At 34.7% G+C, this 21,099-nt stretch overlaps 3 protein-coding genes and 1 non-coding gene across 5 annotated transcripts; 2 read left to right on the top strand and 2 right to left on the bottom strand.

The window, feature by feature from the left end:
- Positions 1 to 264: 264 nt before the first annotated feature.
- On the top strand, positions 265 to 1,470 carry LOC105177248 (mini zinc finger protein 2). 2 transcript variants are annotated; one of them, XM_011100322.3, is made up of 2 exons: positions 265 to 701; positions 1,185 to 1,470. In XM_011100322.3, exon 1 carries the CDS (start codon positions 416 to 418, stop codon positions 695 to 697), a length of 282 nt encoding a protein of 93 aa, XP_011098624.1. In that variant the 5' UTR covers positions 265 to 415; the 3' UTR covers positions 698 to 701; positions 1,185 to 1,470. The 2 variants fall into 2 exon arrangements, with proteins under 2 accessions (XP_011098624.1, XP_011098623.1); XM_011100321.3 differs by having other exon boundaries at positions 1,191 to 1,469.
- A 2,991-nt stretch (positions 1,471 to 4,461) lies between these two features.
- Positions 4,462 to 4,535, bottom strand: TRNAN-GUU (transfer RNA asparagine (anticodon GUU)). The gene has a single exon. It is a non-coding gene; the product is annotated as a tRNA-Asn (tRNA).
- Positions 4,536 to 7,654: 3,119 nt separating this feature from the next.
- On the bottom strand, positions 7,655 to 9,284 carry LOC105177249 (zinc-finger homeodomain protein 8). Its single transcript, XM_011100323.3, has one exon. It carries the CDS (start codon positions 8,997 to 8,999, stop codon positions 7,965 to 7,967), a length of 1,035 nt encoding a protein of 344 aa, XP_011098625.2. The 5' UTR covers positions 9,000 to 9,284; the 3' UTR covers positions 7,655 to 7,964.
- A 10,001-nt stretch (positions 9,285 to 19,285) lies between these two features.
- LOC105177251 (gibberellin-regulated protein 4) lies at positions 19,286 to 20,511 on the top strand. Its single transcript, XM_011100324.3, has 4 exons — positions 19,286 to 19,452; positions 19,554 to 19,589; positions 19,671 to 19,704; positions 20,062 to 20,511. Exons 1-4 carry the CDS (start codon positions 19,384 to 19,386, stop codon positions 20,241 to 20,243), a joined length of 321 nt encoding a protein of 106 aa, XP_011098626.1. The 5' UTR covers positions 19,286 to 19,383; the 3' UTR covers positions 20,244 to 20,511.
- The last annotated feature ends 588 nt before the right edge of the window (positions 20,512 to 21,099 follow it).

The raw sequence follows: 21,099 nt of genomic DNA, 5'->3' as shown, positions 1-21,099 counted from the left end.
AAACAAAAATCAATGTATTTGCATTCAAAATTGATAGATATATACGTCTAAAAACTAATTATTTATATTCCAAGGTAAAGTTTGATTCTGGTCAAAATTTTCATTTATTTACTCCTCCCTCAATATTAATAATAATAATGATCCGGAATAGTGAATACAGTGAAAAATAAAAATTTACCTCTGGAAGTTTCTAGAAGTTTATAATTTTAAACTAAATTTACTATTGAAATAGTAGTTGAAATTTCTGGGTGTATAAATTAGAGCCCTAGGGTTAGGGTTTGGCCCTGCACCAAAAAATAACCTTAGCTTCTTTCTCTTCCACTTGCGCAGCGTTTTTTTATAATCTTAATTATTTCGATAACATCTAGTTAATTAATCTTTTAAACTCCAACAGTACTTCACATAAGAAGAAGAGATGAAGAAACGCCAAGTGGTTCTGAAGAGAGACGATCAGTTTTCTAGCAACTTTGCCAATTCTTCATTTGCTGTAAGAAGAGTGAGGTATGGGGAGTGCCAAAAGAATCACGCGGCCAATGTGGGAGGATACGCCGTAGACGGGTGCAGGGAATTCATGCCTTGTGGGGAGGAGGGGAGCAACGGGGCCCTCACCTGCGCCGCCTGTGGTTGCCACCGGAACTTCCACCGCAGGGAGGAGGAGGCGGAGGTGGTCTGCGACGGCTCCTCCCCTACTACATAAGAGTGTAAGTATATTATGTTGGAGGGGCACGTGTGGTTGCGAGTGTTGAGTGTGTGTTGTGTGTGCAAGTTTGGTGAAGGGAATATTGTGATGGGAAAATCAGGTCTTCTCAATTAATGGTTTTGTTTCTAATTTACATGAAATGAGATCGGACGTCGTACAAGTTTATATATATATATATATATATGCTTTGATTGAAGAGCTGTAAATGCTTTGGTAATTATATGTTTGGAGAGTTTATTAATTAATGTGCGGTGTGTTTGTTCTCTCTAGCTCTCTCTCTCGAAATATTTTTATGTATATGCATGGAGAGAATTAGACACACACACTGCAGCTCTAGCTAATTTGTTTCTTGTTCTTCTTTCTTTCTTGCTTTTATATTGTTTTCCCTTTTTTGGAATTTGAGAAAGATGTTTTTGTAATCAAGTGATCATTGTTCTTTCCTGTGTATTACAATTTCTATCAATACTTAAACAGAATTTCTTAGATGCAGCTCTTGTGGAATTTCCTTTACTTGATATTGCATGCGAATCCGGACATGTATGATCATTACAGCAGCGACCTAACCAATTCAAAACAACAAAAAACAGTCGTACAAGGAAATTAAGGGGGAAGGACACATCTTTATTGATAATCTCTTGTTCAAGAAGGAATTCTTTGACCGTCGCACTGTGAATTGTTCAAAGACAGAATAAGTATCTACGAATTACGTTTGGCATATGTTTCTAATTCCGATGACAATGTGGATGTAGTTTTGCAGCTGGAATTAATGATATTGATCATGTTGGTTCTATGTTTTTATGCATTATGATCACCGTGTGAAATTTTGCCTCTAATCACGGTACTAGCTCATCATATAATCCCGCAGAAATGTGATCAACCAGCAAATAACCAATCATACTTAATTGCGAAACTTGAAAATTAAGTCTTGAATTTGATTGATAATAATCTTTGCCTCCACATGAATTCCTCCATGTAAGTTTGTGTCCTTCTGAACCTTTCACATCATTCTCATTTCTTGAGGCACTTAGAATTATTAGCACAAGACATGATCTTATTATTAGTGAATTAAGTTAGTAATGGAATTGTGGATGATGGGGGTGGGGGGGGGGGGGGCGTAGAATTGGTACGTGCAGGGAACACATATATATGATTAAGATGAGAAAGCGTCTATATTTGTGGCAATGAGGTAAAAGGAAGGGAAGAGCACTAAGAATTGTGCTCCTCCAAAACCATATATGCTCCATTTACTCTCATGTGCATAACCCCCTTCATGGAATGGATAACAACAAAGTGCTCTCCATCGGCCGGTTAGGTATTGAGCAAACCTTTAGGTATATGTTAATTTTATTCGGGTACATGTCAATTCTATAACCTCACCATTTCATCGTTTTGGAGTTTCAAAGACTGCATTCCTTCCAACCACATTATTTTCGGATCATATATATAATAATAATGTCATGATCTTCATCATAATAAGCTGTCATGTACACACGCAAATTCTATCCATAATTATATAAATTTTCAGCAAACCTGCAGCTCATCTTCATCTTCAGATGTGTTTTTTCATAGTTCTGACAAAAATCATGGGTTAATCGAAATGTGAAGATCACGAATACAGTATTGGTAGGCATTCATTAGTTTTTAGGTAGTCACTTTTTTAAAACTGTGATGACTACTTTTGAGAAGGCAATAAGTACATCTAGTTTCTACCTGCTTGTCAAATTCATATCAATGTTAATAATCACACATACCCTATAACTAGAGCTTTGACCGACACAATTGATTGGTAAAACAGAGGTGCCCAAATTGACCTTAATTTTTAAAACATTTGGTGTTCAAACAATAAAGGGTGGGCATGCAAGTTTTACAGGGAAAGTAACGTTGTATAGATTATAATTAGTACAAGTGCAGGACAAGTAAGCCTTTGGGTCTCTCCAGACAATTTATAGCCCATGGGCTCTCACATGAGTTTTCTTTCATAAGTAGACAGATTGACTCGGATGTCCTAGCATAAATGTGTGTGCTTGGGCCGTCACAATCTTATTGTCTAGGCTATGAACTTCATGTGACCCAATTCAACATATAGCTTTTACATTACTATTCATTAGGATTCCGTCTGATTACAATATGGAGTCTGAACCCAGTTTGTGCCAATGTCAAACTAGGACTGCAAACCCCACCCCAGTCCAATGATAAAAGAATTTGAAGCAATTTCCATTGCTTTATTTGGAACAGGAAGTTCTAACTTAAGTAAGTAGTTTCCATAAATTAAGGTCATCCTTATACGGAACAAAAATTGGGATCTTACCTTAAACTTCTCATGTAATAAACACGAGATAAAGACAAAATTTCAAACTATAAAGTGAATGTACGTACCATGAGATCAATATAATAAATTATACTTTACGAGTATAATTAATTCCAGCAGAAATTGAAAAATCAATTAAAACAAAAACCGCTGAGGCACATAAATGCATGCGTATATAGAGTCTGTCTGCAGGAGAAACATGATTTAACCCACCCCACAGCCACAACATTTGTGAAAGTTTTGGTGTGGTCAAATATGTATTGGGTAGTCTTGTCAATGTTGTACGTAGCTTCTCTTTCGTTTTTTTGTCCGTGGTAAATTTTTATTTTCACAGAAAGAAAAATTAAGTGAGATTTATATATATATATATATAGAAGAGGTGAGGTTGGAATCATAATTAATAGGGTTGCAGAAACCATGTGTGGAGAATGAGAGGCTGACACACATTTAACTCAGTAGATAGAACCATATCACAAATTTCCAATCCTTGTGTTTTCTAGTACTGTGGTCACCGTTCTACTACCCCACACCCTTGTTCTACTATTTTACTGCTACTGCTGCAACAGTACTATTCATTTTACATGAATATGCCCAGTTTCTTATTCTCCACCATTTACTTTAATAGTAAAAATTCCATATAATTAAGGCCTCACAATCGAAAACGGTGCGAGTACGAGTCCCGCGGATAATGGGTGTTTGTCTACTTCTTAGTAGATTATCGTTAAATTTTTTTGTCTCGTTTGAACGTACCGAATCATTTTTTGTGTTTGCAAGATGTAATAAATTGCATACTATCAGGAAAATTGGTTGATCATATATATATATATATATATGTACTAAGAATATATCAGCACTAGTTTATAAGGACAGCTTTGATTAAGGTTTGAGGTTAATTGTTTTTCCACGAAACGTCTTTTCCTAAACCTCAAATTCCAAAGAGCTTTTCCTAATTTCAACCCATCATTGTCCCTTTATTGATGATCAATAATAGAAAATCCGAATCAATCCCAAATTTCAAACGCCATTATATTATTATTATTGTAGTAATTTGAGAGCACATGAAAAAATATAGAGCACATGGTTTCAATAATTGTAATAAATTGGAAGGTATTAGGACAAACAAAGAGAACCAATTCAAGATTGATCACGTGGAAGGGTCTTAGTTGAGGGTTGTACGTGTTCTATTAATGTTTACAAGACAGTTTGAAGATGCCGACATGGCATGAGAACATCATCAATTAACACAGTTCTCTACCCATGTTGTGGGAATTTCGAAATTAACGAGGAACCAATACTGCAAAAACTTCCATCTCATTTGGATTTTCAGTTATGAGCATGGAAGATGAATGAAAGTGGAAAAGATTACTCTTTCTGCAAGCAGCCAGCCATATTTATCTAGGCGTTGTTAACCGAGGGGGGGGGAAAATAGCAAATAATTGAAAAATAATTTGAACGCTAGAGGAAGGGCTTGAACCTTCGACCTTGTGGTTAACAGCCACACGCTCTAACCAACTGAGCTACTCCAGCTCTGGCGGCTCTACCTTTATTTTTAAGTGTCCTATCGAAACAGAGAGAGAAATGGGACAGACCAGCTTATAATTACGATAGCACCCATACAAACAGATTTTGGACCAGAGGTCCCTTTGTTAAAAGGTTATATATACAGATATCACAAAACAAAAGTTGGGTAAGGAGCCATACGCCATTTTCGTTCCCGTTTTGGTTAGACATAGAGACAATTGGTCCCTAATTTTCAAAACCTAATTCCAGAAGTTTTCACTACTTGCAATCCCAATTTCCATGGATCATAATTCATAAACGTTTCATTTCATCAATAGCCCCTATATATTCCGAACACTAAGTCTCACTGCATATGTCATTGTTGTTCTAACTTTTTATTAGTTTATTTAAGACTTTTGCTAAATTAGGAGGCCAAAACACACACACGAATTTAACTCGTGATATATTTCATAGATTCGGGTTCACAATATAAAAATCGTAAATACTTTTTCTTATCAATTTTTATTGTTATTTTCAGTTTCTTGTAATACAATAATGACGTGGAATCCATCACTTTTATATTGAACGATAAAATTATCGTTTAAAAAAAATATGGAATTGACCTTACACTCCAATAGTCTCTCTCTTTATGGTAAGGCTTGATGGGCTCAATCCAACCCGAATTGCAGCCGATGACATCATTTAATGTTTTCGGCCATATGATGTATCTCGAATCAACGACCTATAGTTGTTGACATCATCTTTTAATACGAAATACTAAATCACTAATTTTCTTCTCAAATAGTCTTTAATTTTTCTAATTAATTTAAGTGTGAGATGAGATAAATTTCCAGTTTGCAATAATCAAACAAGCTTGTTGGCGAGAACAACAGTCCAGGTACGTGGAGGACCCAAACTTGATCCCTTCCACACCCAACTGAAGCACAAAGTCGTCAGACCCTCAAGAAGTGCAAGATGCAAAAAGGCGTTTTTTCGTATTTTAGTGTTGGCCACGCTTTTAATTCAAAAATAATAATAAAAAGGGTAACAGACAAACGCCCACCGAAAATCCCTTAAGCTGACAAGTCATAGTCGAGCCCATCCAGTTGAATTTTGAACGGACGGTCATTACTTTAACAAGTCCTCCAAATATATAACTAATAAATAAATAAACAAACAAACGCCACCGTTTTGCACAAAAACTATCATTATTTTACACACACACATATATATATATAATTAATGAAAACGACACTCATCTCACCCCTTCCAGCGGAATTTATCTTAAATCAACTATAGTTCTATATCATAAATTCAATTAAAATACTATTTTGCAATATTGAATAATAATTATAAAAATGGTAGGGAGACAGAGATTTAGGTCTGAGTCTGACCTTTAATAAATTAATTTTGAAAAAATTCAACTATAGAATGGAGTTTAATTTATTAGGAGAAGTCAGCATCATGCCCGATTCTCCATCCCTACCCTAATTCCACTTCTATGCCATTCCGAAAGTGATTCAAATAATTACCAGATTCTCTCCAAAATTAACCCTATTTTTTTCAGCTCTAATTAAACATTTATTTAATTGAAAGAAAAAAAGAATTACAGGGAAAGTGTGACAGTGAGGTAGGTGAGAGATGTAAACACGCTTCTGAAATACATTACGAAGTCGCTAAAATTATTACTGTTGATAATAAGGGACCACTTTCAGAAAAAGGAAAATTGCAGAGAAAATAAAAAAGTGCAGTAGCCTTTATGCTCCTAAGGATGAGGTGGTCCTGTTTCATTTTTGGGATTTTTTTTTTTTTCTTTCCTTCAAAAATGTGTTATTAAATAGGAATGGTATTTGTGCAGAAATCAATTAAATGACTGGGTCAACAATTATACCAGTTTTCTACGCGTATTTGACCTAATTATGTGACTAGTCCAATTTTAACTGATTCCATTTGATTTTATGCCACATCTCTCAACAATCAAAGAAATTGCACTAATGATGTGTGTGTTAAGGCTGCCAATATTCTCAAAATTAATTTTATATATGAGAAATAATTAAAATCAGGGCAGCTACGTATGTAAGTGTACACCCATTACCCACCCTCCCAATTAATGAAAACCGTGGAAAATTATGTTGAAATTAAATTTATTCCAACTAAATCAATTATAATATGCATATAATTATTAATTTAAGTCTAATCAAATGAGAGGAGTGGTGCCCCATTGCAAGGTTGGGTTGTTGAATGAATGTGAAGAATTTGTGATGTGATGATGGATACCACAATATGGACTGCGCCCCTCCAACAAAACAACACTACTCATCACTCACTTCATGCCCAATTACTAAAACAAACAAGACGCAATAAGACCACCATGCTCTCTCCTCACCTTCCCATTCCAAATAATTATATACATATATATATATATATATATGTGTGTGTGTACTTAATTACCTTAAAAGCAAAGTAATATTTATAGGAATTTTTCAGATATAAGATATGTAGCTTGGGTAGGTTAGATTAGCAAACTTGGCAATCAATCATTTCTGACCACCTCCTAATAGCAATACATAGGTTATTTAATTACAACATGCACAATCTATGTTAATCATCTTATTAGTTTTACTAAGTTAAAACTAGTCGCATTAATTAAAAACATGTGTAATAGTGGAAATTAGCAATAATCATACACAAGTCCCATAATGGAGATGGATGCGTACTCGATTAAGTAAAAGATGCAAGAATAAAAGTAGAAATCAGGACACCTAAAGTACAGATTATATATAGTCGGTCATTAATTAATCAAACACCAAGTCATACTTTTTTTATATTCTGAAATATAAAGATCTCAAGTAGTACGTACGTCTTCTCTGCTCATCAGATCAGATCGGATCAGATGTATAAAGAAAGACGAGAGAGTATCTACAGAAGATGCAATAAAATAATACATGTAACCGCCCCAATTTTATGTAACACCACAACTTTTTGCTGCTTCTTCTCAGACAAACCACCCCATATGTTTCTTACACAACACTCGGATTAAACATTAAATCTTCCTACCTGAAATCTTGAAGAAGAGGATTTGATAAGGGAGGAAGAAACCCTAATAATATAAAATCATCATCAGAATTAATTATGATTAATCATGGTGGTCAACAAAACTGCAGACATTGATATGATTAGATAAGTGAAAATTAAACAAATAGAATTTCCAGTCCAATCCTTAATTCCTCCATTTCCATCCATCCATCCTCGGAAAGCTTGATCATGGCTAAGTCATCGATCATCATCATATTAATAACTAATTAAAACAAGATTAAGAAAAAGGGAAAATCTAAATAGGCAAAATTAAGAAACTAACTATTGCAGCTTTTGCTCCTCCTTCCCGTGCCTTTCATCCATTTTTCTCGCTATCTAAATACTCAATTTTAATCCATCCTCAACCCCATCAAAAGATGATCAAGAAGAAGAAGAAGAGCCGCCATTAGCACCAAGAACATGATGACCACTACTACTATCATGGAGTTGATTTTCGTTCATTTCTTGCCCATGAATATTCTGGAGTTTGATTTCACTATTTCCCTCGCGCTGGTGCTGGTAGGCTGCCGCGGCGGAGCTCATAGCACTGTAATTTATGCCATTACCGTTAGTGGTGGCTGCCGGCGGAGTGGAGATAGCAATTGTAGTACTGTTGTTAGATAAGTGGGGAGCTGGTTGATCCTTTTTAGCAAAAGTGTTCTTGTTGTTATGCATCCAGACTTTGAACACCCCTTTGTCCACGCCGATTTCCCTGCAGAATTCACTTATCACATCTTCGTCTCTCTTCTGCATTTTCCACCCCACCTTTTCAGCAAATTCATGCATTTTTTCCTTCTGATCCTGGGTGAACTTGGTGCGGAAGCGCTTCCGGCTGCCGGAGTTTAAAAGAGTTGCGGAAGCAGCGTTAATGGTGGTGGGAATTGGAGTGTTGTTATCGGGAGGTGGGCCGGACAAACCGTGGCTGAGGGCCAGCAACATGTGCGGCGCCGAGGGGTAGTACGAGGAAGAGATCGGAGGAGGCGACGGCGAATTATTGGGACTACTGCCGCTGTTGCCCCGCGGAGGAGGTGGGGGAGGGTGGTGGCGGTGGTGGGGCTGGTACTCTAGAGCCGGAGCGGCGTTAGGCGGCGGGAGCTGGGGAGGCTCCTCGGGCTCACGGCGGTGGAAGTTGCGGTGGCATCCGCAGGCAGCGCATTTGAGGGAGGTGGGCTCGGCGGGATTAGAGGCAGGCGAGGGCATGAATTCCCCACAACCGTCGAGGGCGTGGCCGCCGAGGGCGGCGGCGTGGTTTTTCAAGCATTCTTTGTAGGTGACGACGACGGGATGGTGGAGGTGGAGGGGAGCGTGACGCTTCAAGACACCGTTGGTGAAAGGGGAGGGTTTGGCGGGCTGGATCCGGGTAGGAGTTTCAGTGTCAGCTTCAGGGGTTTTGACGGTAGAATTGCCCAACTCCATGGAAACTGAAACAACATCTAAGGTTTTGAAACCCAGAAGAGTTTAGTTTGGTATCAACAGTAGAAGACCAAATTAGGAGTATTTAGGGTTTGAAGGGAAAAGAAAGAACAATAATCAGCCATGTGAGAGAAGAATGAAGAGAGAATTAGGAACAAGAGAAGAGAAGAGAAGAGGGGGAGAAGGATGATGATGATGATGATGATGATGAATTGATGATGATGATGATGAGACTGTAGATAATAAAAATCTTGCTTCTGTGGTTGTCCTTGTTAACCCATTTCTCTCTCTTTTTTCTTTATATTTAAAATTTTTTTAACCTGAGTTGTAATCTGTGGTTAAGTCGAGTGTAATGTGGAGGGTGACCCCGCCAACGCCAATGCCAATCCATCACAGCTACTGCTGCTGCTGTGTCATGTGAAATCATAAATACTGCTGTTTTTCTTTTCCCTCTTTCACCACTTACCTTTTCATCCTTCCATTTGACTTTATTTTTAATCTCATTTCATTACTCCTTCTACCATACTCCAAATATACGTACATACCTATATATTATATCTGACCTCACCCTAATTGTCTTTTCCAACATTTTCACACCTAATTTGACTTTCAATCATCTTCTTCCTATTTCTTTATTCTATTCTATTATTAAGAAATATATGTATATTTCCTTTTTTTTTTTGGCCCCGGATGAGAATTGAATCTAAAAAAGTGGTTTGAGATCATTTTCTATTTCAAAAAGTGGAATTTCAATGAATTGTTGAAATCCCATTTCAAATTCTATCCCTTTCCTTTTGAGATTGATGCCTCGTTACCTTTTAAATTATAGATTTGAACTCTTTTTCTAATTATTGATTGAGGTATAATTATTGTATTATTTTTGTTAATTATTGATATTCAACATGAATGATTAAAATCAATTGATTTTAATTAATAATAATTCATCGTTCTTCTTTTAAATATATATATATACAGAAAAAGAAAAAGAAAACACAGATATTTTTGTTTTTTATTTTTGAATTGAAGTTAAAAATTGGGAGGCCCCAGGGGGCATATATGTATTATTACCATCAACCTCAACTCACCGGTATGTATGCTATAAATCACAAACAGACAAAATTAATTAGATGATCCTGCATAAACACATACATACAGACCGGTATTTCATCAATGGGGACTTATGAACGTACCCACCCTACAAAAACCGGTTTTACTTTTCTTTAAAATTCCTTGAATAAATAAAAATTTTATATGAATTAACCTCCATCAAAAAATTATATCATAATTTTTTTTAATCAATTATAATTAATATACGTAAAATCATCACTATTAAATATATATAATTAAATAATAATTATTATAATACATCAATAATTACTATTTAAATAGATATACACCAAAATACATGACAGTGGAACTCATTTTTGACAACTAAATTAAATTGGAATTCATTACATTTAAATGGGAAATTATGGATTTTTAACCACTAATCGTACGGAACATTTTGGCAGTAAATAAAGGGGGATTATATCTAATTAATAATTATTATTAAAATATAATAACACCTACTTATTAAGTTTGAATTCATAACCCTAAAATTATAATATTTTAATTTCGTCAATTGAATTATACACGATTGCCACCGAAAGAGGGAGTTAAGTAGAAGGTGATGTGTCCAATGAGGCCTAACTCAGTTGGTCAAGTTGAGGTTATGGATTCCAAATACATCTTATGCGTGAAACATTGTTTATACTAAATAGTGTGTGCATTGTTTATATTGTAATAGTAGGTGCTGATTAAATTTTATTTTATGTGATATTATTAATTAAAAATATGATTATTGTAATCATTAATATCCAATAAATATAATTATAATTAATTTATTTTAATTAACATTAATTGATTGTTGTATATTTAAAAAAAAAAAATAGTAGAAAGATGGCGTGAGAATTGTTTGTAGGGAGATTGAGGTAAAGAAAAACATATAAATAAGGGGAGGTTGAAGTTGTGGTGTGCAGGTCAGGTCTGCAGCATTTACTGAACCCCACCTTAATTTGTCAAAGGCCCCTCACACTCACACTCACACTCACTCACCGACTTTAACACTCTACCTTACTTTTCTTTACTATTCTCATTTCCCATTTTCCTGCGTCCTACTTTTCATCTTTCTCCATGCATCATTTCCCATTTCGCCCCCCAACTTCACTACATTTTTCATTTCTTACCTCCTTTCCAGTATTTTTCATTCATTTCAATTCCATTTTTTCTCCCTATTACCCTCAATTTAAATTAATTTATGTAACTGTAAAATTCCATATGTTTAACATTTTAATATCACAATTAACTAATTTATATACGGAAAAAAGTAACAATCTAAATTCAAAAGAAAAAATGAGGGATATTAATTATTTTTTTATTAATATGGTATATACTTATCTATAATAATAGTTTTTGAAAATTAAAAAAAAAAAAAACGGAAAGGGGAAGAATGAATAGGGGCAAATATGTCATATTCGAAGATTATTCATGAGGACCATCAGCTACATCCCTAAATCTAAAAGCACTTTTGTCGGATTCCATGGAATTTTGAGACGTTGAGCGTTTTGTCCAAATAAAATAATATATTTGGTTGCGAATACATTAATAAAAAATGGTATGATGTTTTGGAGTGTAGTGCATGCAAACCCTACCTGTTTATCTCAATTAAGTTAAATAACTGCGTTTAAGTCTTATAAAAAGGATACAGAGCCACGTGTTCTAAAATAACCCTGATGCCCCAACACGTATATTTCTATTATTCTCAACCACCTCCTCATTCACTGCCACGTCCCATCATTAATCTCGTATTATAACAAATTCATTAGCCTGGATAAGATATGCCTTTTCCCACAATTATTTTTTTAACTTTAGAATAAAGTAATTACACATATAGAAGTAGGAGGGGATGAGTATTAAGAAATAGGTAGGTAGGTATATATATACATATATACATACATATAGGTCTTTGCGAATGGAATTAGAATATATCAACAGTACTACTAAAGACTAATAATTCATAACCTTTATTTTATTCTGCAACTAAAGGTGGAAAACCGCTGAGACCACCCATTCACATCTCTGCTACTACCCTGCTCCAATTATTTATTTATTTTTTATATAGAAATACTGAAAATATACGTACAACTATATGGTATTATGTATATATTCTTCATATACATAGCCACACGATATTAAGTTATAAAACCTGATTAATTAATAAGTTTACAATTTTTATAATCAGTAGGATAGTGGGGGTTTTTTTTTTTAATCTAATCCATTTAAGGGAAATTTGGTATGTCAAATTGCAATAACAAATACCAAATCGAAATTATTAATTAGACTTGATAAATAATTAAAACATGGTCGAAATCTTTAAGAATAGAGAAAAGAAACATGTAAAAATGGTAATGATGTGCTATCATTTTTCCAAACATTATAAATTCGATTTTATATATAAATTAACTTTATATTTGAGTCGATTCAATTAATCTAATTGCAAAATTGAATATATAAATTTTGAAAAAATTTCCTATCAGATATTGGGTTTGGTATTTTGGTGTAAAATAAAATTTTAATTTCAGCACATTAATTAAACTAACGAGAGGCATCATCGGGTGCATAGGAGTGGTACGAAAGTGATGAAAAAGTAGCCGTTAGGACATTAGAGGAGATTTGATGAGATCATCGACCCAGGCCAATCATGGAGCTGCTGCTCAGGTTTTACTCTTGGAAATATGTGTGACTACTGTATGCCTCCAGTAATCCTTAAAGGAACGCGCTATTGAAACTCGCGTAAGCGCTAATTATTGATCACAACATACGTTTTTGCAAATATTGGAGCACAGTACAGTAGAGTACAGGTTTTTTAATCTGCTCATCAAATCAATCATGTCAACTCCAACCCAAGACTGGTCAACTTGACTTCACGACAGTCCGTATGAGTTTGAAAATTGGACTTAATTGTTAAGTAATGTTTTATTTCTCAAACTCTTCATCAGCTATTAACGTAGAATATCTGCCCACATAAAAGAATAAAACTAGATATTTAATAACAGCGAATAAGTTAAATCTTACGTAAAATTAAGGTTGTGAAATAAAAAATAATAATATTGTAATAAAAATGAGATGAATGGCAGAGTTAGTGGCGCAAGTATTAGTACTAGTTAGTATATATGGTATGTAGTAGAATGAAATAGATTTTTATAAAAGGTGTAGGTAATATTGCATGATGGCTAAGGTTGGTTTGTGTACTTGGAAACTAGCTTTTTTGACCAGGTGTGGATCACTGTCAATTTTGTGAATGACCCCCAACGCTCCCTCCTCCGCAGCAATAATTGTTTTTCTGTGAAATCACGTCTGTTTCTGCCTCTCAGGGGGGGGTAGTTGTGTGTCTCAGATAATGCACACTACCAATAGTTAATGCTACAAACCCAGAGAAAATAAGAGAGTTATTGTTGATTACTTCAAATAAAACATAGTAAAGGAGATTAATCTGTGTGGGAGCAATGAGCATGGGCTGTATATATATATACCATAAATGTTTTTGAGTTGGGAGCAGAATTTCCTAAGTTCCACTCATCTCTAATCTTAATTGCTCCCTTCTCAAATCTTCTGTCTACTGCTCCATAAACATTGATCCACCATACAAGGTAGTACATTAGACATGTGAATACCATAATATTTTACAATTGTGTGTTTGATGTATTTATCTGCTGTTTGCAATATGTTTTTAGAGGATTTTTTAAATATAAAAGTTAAAATTATTTTTTCTTTTTTTTAAGTTTGAGTGTTAGGTAATATAGTTTAATATATGCAATTTTATCAATAAGTTGAAGAAATGGGTAAAGTGTCGCTTATAACTTTTGGTTTATATCAATTTAATTTAAATAATTTAGAAACAAAAATTATAAAATAAAAAGTACTATTTTCTTGACAATAAGATGATAAGTGCTTGTTTTTGACATTTGCAAACACTTTCGTTATAGGTTAGGTTTATTGGGACTGGTCACATAAAAATGACGTGAGCAGTTATAGATCGTAGATTGTAATGCATTAGATGGTTCTGACATAAAATGATGTAATCATAATCAGATTCGATCCAGTCCTAATATAAAACATAAAAAAATATGGATCCCTACATTATAAGTTCGTTTCAATGCTTCCTGAAGGGCAATTTAATCATCTGGATCAAATACGGGAGTAATATTAAGGAAAAAAACAGTACGGATTATATTCGAATTTTAAATTATATATTATCTTGATTCCACTTTGATAAAATTTTAGTAAATTAGAGTGTATTTGAATAGATAGAGTGTAAGTTAATACCTAAAAGAATAAGTAATTTTAAGAATTTCAAAGAAGAAGGAAAATCTTGACAAGCAAGACAAAGCACGTTATATGGATGAAAAAGAAAAAAGAGAAATTATGATCAGCACTTTATTCCAATCTATAACTTGTTAGAAACACGGTATGGGACTAACACCAAGTAATAATGAAAATACTAGTTACAAAGAGACGTGCAGGACCCACCATTACAGAACCGGATTACCAATCCACACCACATCTAAACCCATAACTTGCTACCATGGCCTGCCATTTAATATTCAATTAAAACTTTTAACTTTTGTTTTCCATTTAAAAATTTGTCTTCTTCCTTCCAACCAAAAGTCTCACTATTTTATTTTAAGACATAATAATTATTATTATTCTAGCATGTCAAGCTTAAAATTCTCTCCTACATGTAAGATTGTAAATTCAACCTTTTTAGTTGATATTCTTGTTTCAAGATATTTCATTAAATTTATTTAAAATATTTTTTATAAATTCATGCGTCTTATAAAATATTTTAAATGTTTGTACAATACAAAATCTTATTTTAAAAATAAAATTATGATAAAAGATTATAAAATTTTAGTAATGATAATATTGTAGTTAATTTAAATGATGATTCTTAATAGCATAGATATGTCTTGTTAAAAATTGTTTTATTAGTGTGATTAGTTTCAAATAATTAAATTTCGGAAGGAATAGACATTGCATGTCCTTTGGTGGGATTATTTGTCATTATCTCTCATCCCTACCGATTTGACGGCAGACACTAATAACTTGTTTGATTAAGCTCGCCATACCTAACGGCTGTTATCTTTGTGATGTGAAGTAATATTTGTCATCTAATGCACGTTAATCTTCATTCGCCTCCTTTTATTTTCCTACGATTTCAACCTAATTAGGCCCATAAAATCAAAAGTGGATCTATGATAGAATCAACATTACGATAATACTTCACAGTGAATTCTTGAAATAATGCCGAAATTGGGCCCGACACTGCAAACCATGGTTAGGTTTACACTTTTATTACCCGTGTTTCGTGCTTAACAACTACCAAACTATCCTGTAAAGATAATGATATATCTCTATATATGTATTAACGTATGAAGATTATATAAAAATAATTTGATAAAAATAAAAATATATTTAATTTGTAATAAGTCTATGGGGGGGGGGGGAGAATTTTGAATAATCAAGGATTTATTTGTTAAGCAGAATAAACATTAGGAATGCTAGATGTAATTTTTCAAACAACGAAAATTTTAAGTGTGATTATACCAAACATCATAAAGGAGCACTACAATTATTCTTAAATAAATTTGAAATTTATGAATATTTCACAGAATGTAATTCAAATTCAGTACTAAGGTATGAGAAATAATTTTTAATATTTATTTAAAGAAATTATCATTCGGGATTCAGAAATTCCTAATTTTGAATTTACCAATCCAAATGCAGTATTAATGTTGTAGTTGAATGTTGGTTTTTGAGGAAATGAATTTGCACCGTGTTCATTGGTTTTGATTTTAAAAGGCAAATATGAAAGTAAATACAACTAATAAGTATTTGTCAACATTCAATCGTTGAAGTACGTTTGAACATAAGGCCGAAATGTAATGGTGTCCTGTGACAGTTACACATTGGACTGTTCTATTTAGGTACAGGGGATATTGGGTCTTTGTACAAGTATATTTCGTGTAAGAGACTATTAAGTGAACTTTGTGGCCCAGTTCATTGCTCATAACATAACACTTTGATTTGGGCTCAATTTGATAATAAAAAATGTAGCCCACAATTGAATGTTACGAAAATTTGATAACGAAAGACCATCCAGGACTCAAATAAAATACGACACGAGAATTAAATCATTCAGGACTCAAATAAATTGCGACATGAGAATTAGTATTAATTACTAGCCTGCCCACGCGGCACGTTGTTTTTGCATACATATAATAAATAATATTTTATATTTTTAAATTATATTATGAATAAAAAAAATATATAAACCATTAATTATATTTCTGAAAAGAGAAAAAAAGAAAAAAAGAAAACAACAAAGAAAAAAAGAAAATCAACTTTTGGGGTATGATTGATGTTGCAGTATCATAATCATCATTAGTGAGAGAAAAAAACTATTTTCTTTTTATATAGTATAAATATAAAAGACAATCTCTGTAACATTCTCTAACACATGAAATAATCGGTGCCTGAAATTAATCAAAACTTGGATCAGGACGACATTGAGAATGAAGATGCGCGTACTTAAATGTACGTTTAGACCAGGAATTGGATGGGAAGAGGATATGGTTTTACAGCGCAGGTCGCGCACTTTTGTCCAAACTCTCCTTCATGTGCTCACCACATGTACTGTCCCGCCTCCCCCTCACTCTACTTTTTGCTTCCCCGATTCAAACCTTTCATTCAAATATCATTTTTTCTTTGTATTTTGAACACATATATATATTACTATTTTTTGTCTAGTTTGAAGATTTTCACCCACTTTGACTTTAATGCTGAATTGGGCCCTGCCCTCAACTTCCCTAACTAACGCCCCACATGCTCTTTGATTATCTTTGTGTTTGCTTTTTCACACGCTCACACTGCAATACTTCTTTAACCATTGTTTTTTACTATAATTTAGTGTCTCTTGGACTGATATATATAGTTCACTTACATGAATCTACAAATGATTTTGTTCTCATCAATAATTGTCGAACGAAATCCGAACTGATGATGCTATTTTGTTTTCCTTGATTTTAATATCATATTAAATGTTATATGATTATCTTATTATAAACAATAATTTAAATTATTAAAACGTATACACATTTAATATTTAATGTATCGGAGAATGTAGATTGTTACCTTATGTAGTGATTTGGAAGAATTATGCCGCCTCTGGAACAGTAGGTCTCGACCTCGCAATGCTTCCCTAGAGATTGAAGTGGGTCTTGAGAAGAAATAAGAACCGACCTCAACTAAGACCCTCCAACCTCAATCAAGAACTATGCTTACAATGGCAAAAGGAGACATATTTGTATCAGACATGAAACAGTATAAGAACTCCTAAAAAATGAAATAATCTCCTTGGATTATGTGAGGTCCAAGAGGAACTTGTCAGATCCTCTCACGAAAGGACTAACCAGGAGAATTATCTTTGAGTCTTCGAGAGCAATGGGGTTAAAATCCCTCGATTGATGAAATATGGTATTGACCATATAAATCCATAGCCTTGTGTTTGGCTGATTTTCATAAGGACTTGATGGGTAACTCTGACTTTGTTTAGAAAGATAGCATCATAGTTGAGTGGTCTATAGACTTGATAAAGCTATCTGGATGAGTGTGGAGGTGGGCCGCATTCTATGAAAGAAAAATGAAAGTTCTTTGTAGAGTACACATTAGAACCCAAGGTATAAGCGCATGGTCATTAATAGCGCTTGGAACTTTATCGCGGAACAACGAACATTAAGGAATTCATACATGATTGTGGGGGGTCTTAATTTGAGCTATCGAAAGTTCAAGAGTCATATCACTCTCGTTAGCCAAATTGATTGCCTCACTTCACTACGCATTAATTCAATCGAAAGATATTAATGCTTAAGTATATTTAATCCTTCACTCATAAATCATATTCTTTTTCTACATTAGTCATTTGTGGGGATTGTTGGGAATAACTAATAGTGACCAAGTCACTTGCCCTCTTAGCCTTGTTTTTTGCTTATTTAACAAACAACTCCAATTTTTATGCTAAATACAAATATATCTGTTGCATTATGTGAGGGTGGGATAGAGTCCCATTTGTTTCAACAACTTAGACATGGTTCTATAAATAGGCTTGAGTTCATTTTATTTTTCACACAAAAAAAAATCGAGAGCCTCTTCTTCTCTTCTAGCTCTAGTGTTATTTTTGTTCGTTGTTCCAAACTTTTTTCCACGAGTGCGCGTGTAAGAAAGTAATAACTATGTTAATCTTGGGGAGTGATCGATTTATACTATTTGCACCACGGTAGTAGCGAATTTCGCTTTCTCTGATTTTTCACGGCACAATCTTTCATTTTTCAACATAAGCCACGTGTTAGCATCCTGATATCCTCTATTAGTGGCAAGCGGGTCATCCGACTGCGAGTGAAGGGTTTCGAATTGGGCTGGGTTCTTGTAGTCCGACTCGGGCGGTTATGCACGGATCTTCAAGATTTTTTGGTTATTTTCACTCCAAATAAAGACATTTGCCCTTCCCTTCCCCTCAGAAATAGGGTAATACCCCCATCATGTAGTTTTCACGGATTGAAATAAATTAATAAACTCAAAATATTCCAACCATCGCTGTTTAAAAAATGGAGACCCTCAAATTGTAAATATGGGGATCTAAAGCGGCAAAGTATTGAAGCAAACAGAAGTGGGCGGGCTATTCTGATGTATAGAATAATTAATGCACCAACACTTGTTTCTTGTTGTAATTGCCTTAAAAGCCCTTCAGACATCCAACGCATCATCACACATCACCGATGTTGTATTCCTTAATAGTAAAGTCGGTGCAATGCTGGAACCTATTTCATAATTAAAATGCGTTTAATTCACCAGAGATCTTCATCAGCAGCTAAAATCGTGCGTGCCTGTAAATAGTTTTCCAATCTCCATCATCAGCCTGATAAACTTCTGTTCTGTCCCTCTCTTGTACAGAATTAGAAAAAGGAAGAAAGAAGAAGATTACGAACAATAATGCAGCAAGATACGTAGCGACTGTGAAGCATGTGAAAATCTGAGGGTGTGGGTGTGGGTGTGATACAACCATCAGCCACTGGCGAATGGTTGACATAATTAAGCCAGGTGGGGCCTACAAATTACAAATCAAGACCAGTAAAAAGTTGATGTCCCCCACCCAACCATAGTAACCTCTATTTATTTATATATAGCCCCCACCTCACACAAGCATTTCTCATCTCCAAAGCAAAAACCCCTTTTTCATTCTTGTGCTACTTTTTCTAACACTCGAGGGATTTTTGCTCTTTGCCTAAAGATCATGGCTAAGTTCTTTGCGCTTGTATTTGTTGCACTTCTCGCCATTTCCATGCTGCAGATACCCGTGACCGTGAGTAGTGTCCAACATTTGTTTTCTTGACATTCAGTGATGTGATGATTCGGTGTGAAGTTTTTAACACTCATCTTTCTTGTGCTGCTTTGTTATATTAGGCCATGGCATCTGAGGAGAGCTATCTGTCAAACAAGGTTGGAGTTTATTGGTAGTGTATTTCTTACTTTTTCTTGTTAGAATGTGTTTCATCTTTTGTTTTTCTTTGTGAATTGCAGAGCCGATATGGTCCTGGCAGCCTCAAGAGCTTCCGTAAGTAGTGTTTAAATGTTTTGTGTTTGTTAGATTTCTTGATGCTCATCCCACATTGTACGTACATGATTTCTCTCCTCATATTATTGCATGGAATGTATCCCATTTGAACTTGATGTTGTGACTGTTGAGAAGTTGTGTGAAAATGAGGAATATGGTTTGCACAAACTTGGTCTTGAGATGGATCCCCACACCCACAGTAGTCAAGGATGGTTTGACCAGTGTCAGGAATTTGTATACACATCGCCGGTGCACAGTGTATATATGTGTATTCTTTGACTACCAGTCAAAAAAGTGTGGGTGGGAGGGGGCGACTGATTACTGATACATTTTGCTTTGTGGAATTGAAATGACCAGAGTGCCCCTCACAATGCTCGAGAAGATGCAGCAAGACACAGTACCACAAGCCCTGCATGTTCTTCTGTCAAAAGTGCTGCAGAAAGTGCCTTTGTGTGCCCCCGGGCTTTTATGGAAACAAAGCGGTTTGCCCTTGCTACAACAACTGGAAGACCAAGGAAGGAGGCCCCAAGTGCCCTTGAATCAATCATCATCATCATCATCATCATAACTACTATTATATATCAACATATATATTTATAGTTTTAATTGTTGCACTAGGCACTAGCTACTTCTGATTAACTAATGAGACATCTGTATTTCGTTTTTACGACGTGTTTGCTGTTCGGCCAGTAGTACTGTAAGCTGTACTAGGAGTATGCCACTCCATTAAGGCGGAGGAGGGATTGTCTTAAATGTGAGTTGGCTGCAGTGCAGCCTATTCTATTTATGAATCCTGAATTATGAGAACCCCCCATTCTGCCAACATCTGTAACCAAACATTGCGGTCGAATTTAGTGAGCTGCAAGTGCGACGTCCTTCCTAAATTATCAACTCTACTGCTTCGGACACCGTACATTCCACATTTACTACCAAGACATTTAATTCAATTCTCTCCATGTACGTACTACTGCAAACGTGTTTGCCCTTCTACGCCACACATTAATACAGGGCAACAACCCTTCTAATTCCCTTTATTCCGCAAAAAAGGTACGTGATTTAGTGGGTGGAACATACGTTTTCATTGTTTGCAAGAAATATCTTAAGAGACCACAGTTTCAAAGACACAACGGAAAGGAAAGGCGGAAAGCATATGTATCTGGAAACGGGAAAAGATTAAAGAAAAAGACCAAGTTTGATTGCTCAATGCTGCAGCTTTCAACTTTTCTATAAAGTTGCATATAAAGGAAAAAATTAAAGTGGCAGCGAAATCACAAATTTTCGCATCATGAAATGAGCTATTTTGTTTGCTTATTGCATTAAAAATAAGAATGTAATGTCATAAATAATAAAGATATTATTAGGCAGCAGAACATGGGCTGTAGTAGACGTTGTCCG

Source organism: Sesamum indicum, linkage group LG9, assembly GCF_026168435.1.
Source record: "Sesamum indicum cultivar Baizhima isolate 11 linkage group LG9, ASM2616843v1, whole genome shotgun sequence".
NCBI lineage: Eukaryota > Viridiplantae > Streptophyta > Magnoliopsida > Lamiales > Pedaliaceae > Sesamum > Sesamum indicum.
The sequence above is the reverse complement of the archived record's forward strand: the minus strand, read 5'-3'. Positions and strand labels throughout refer to the sequence as shown.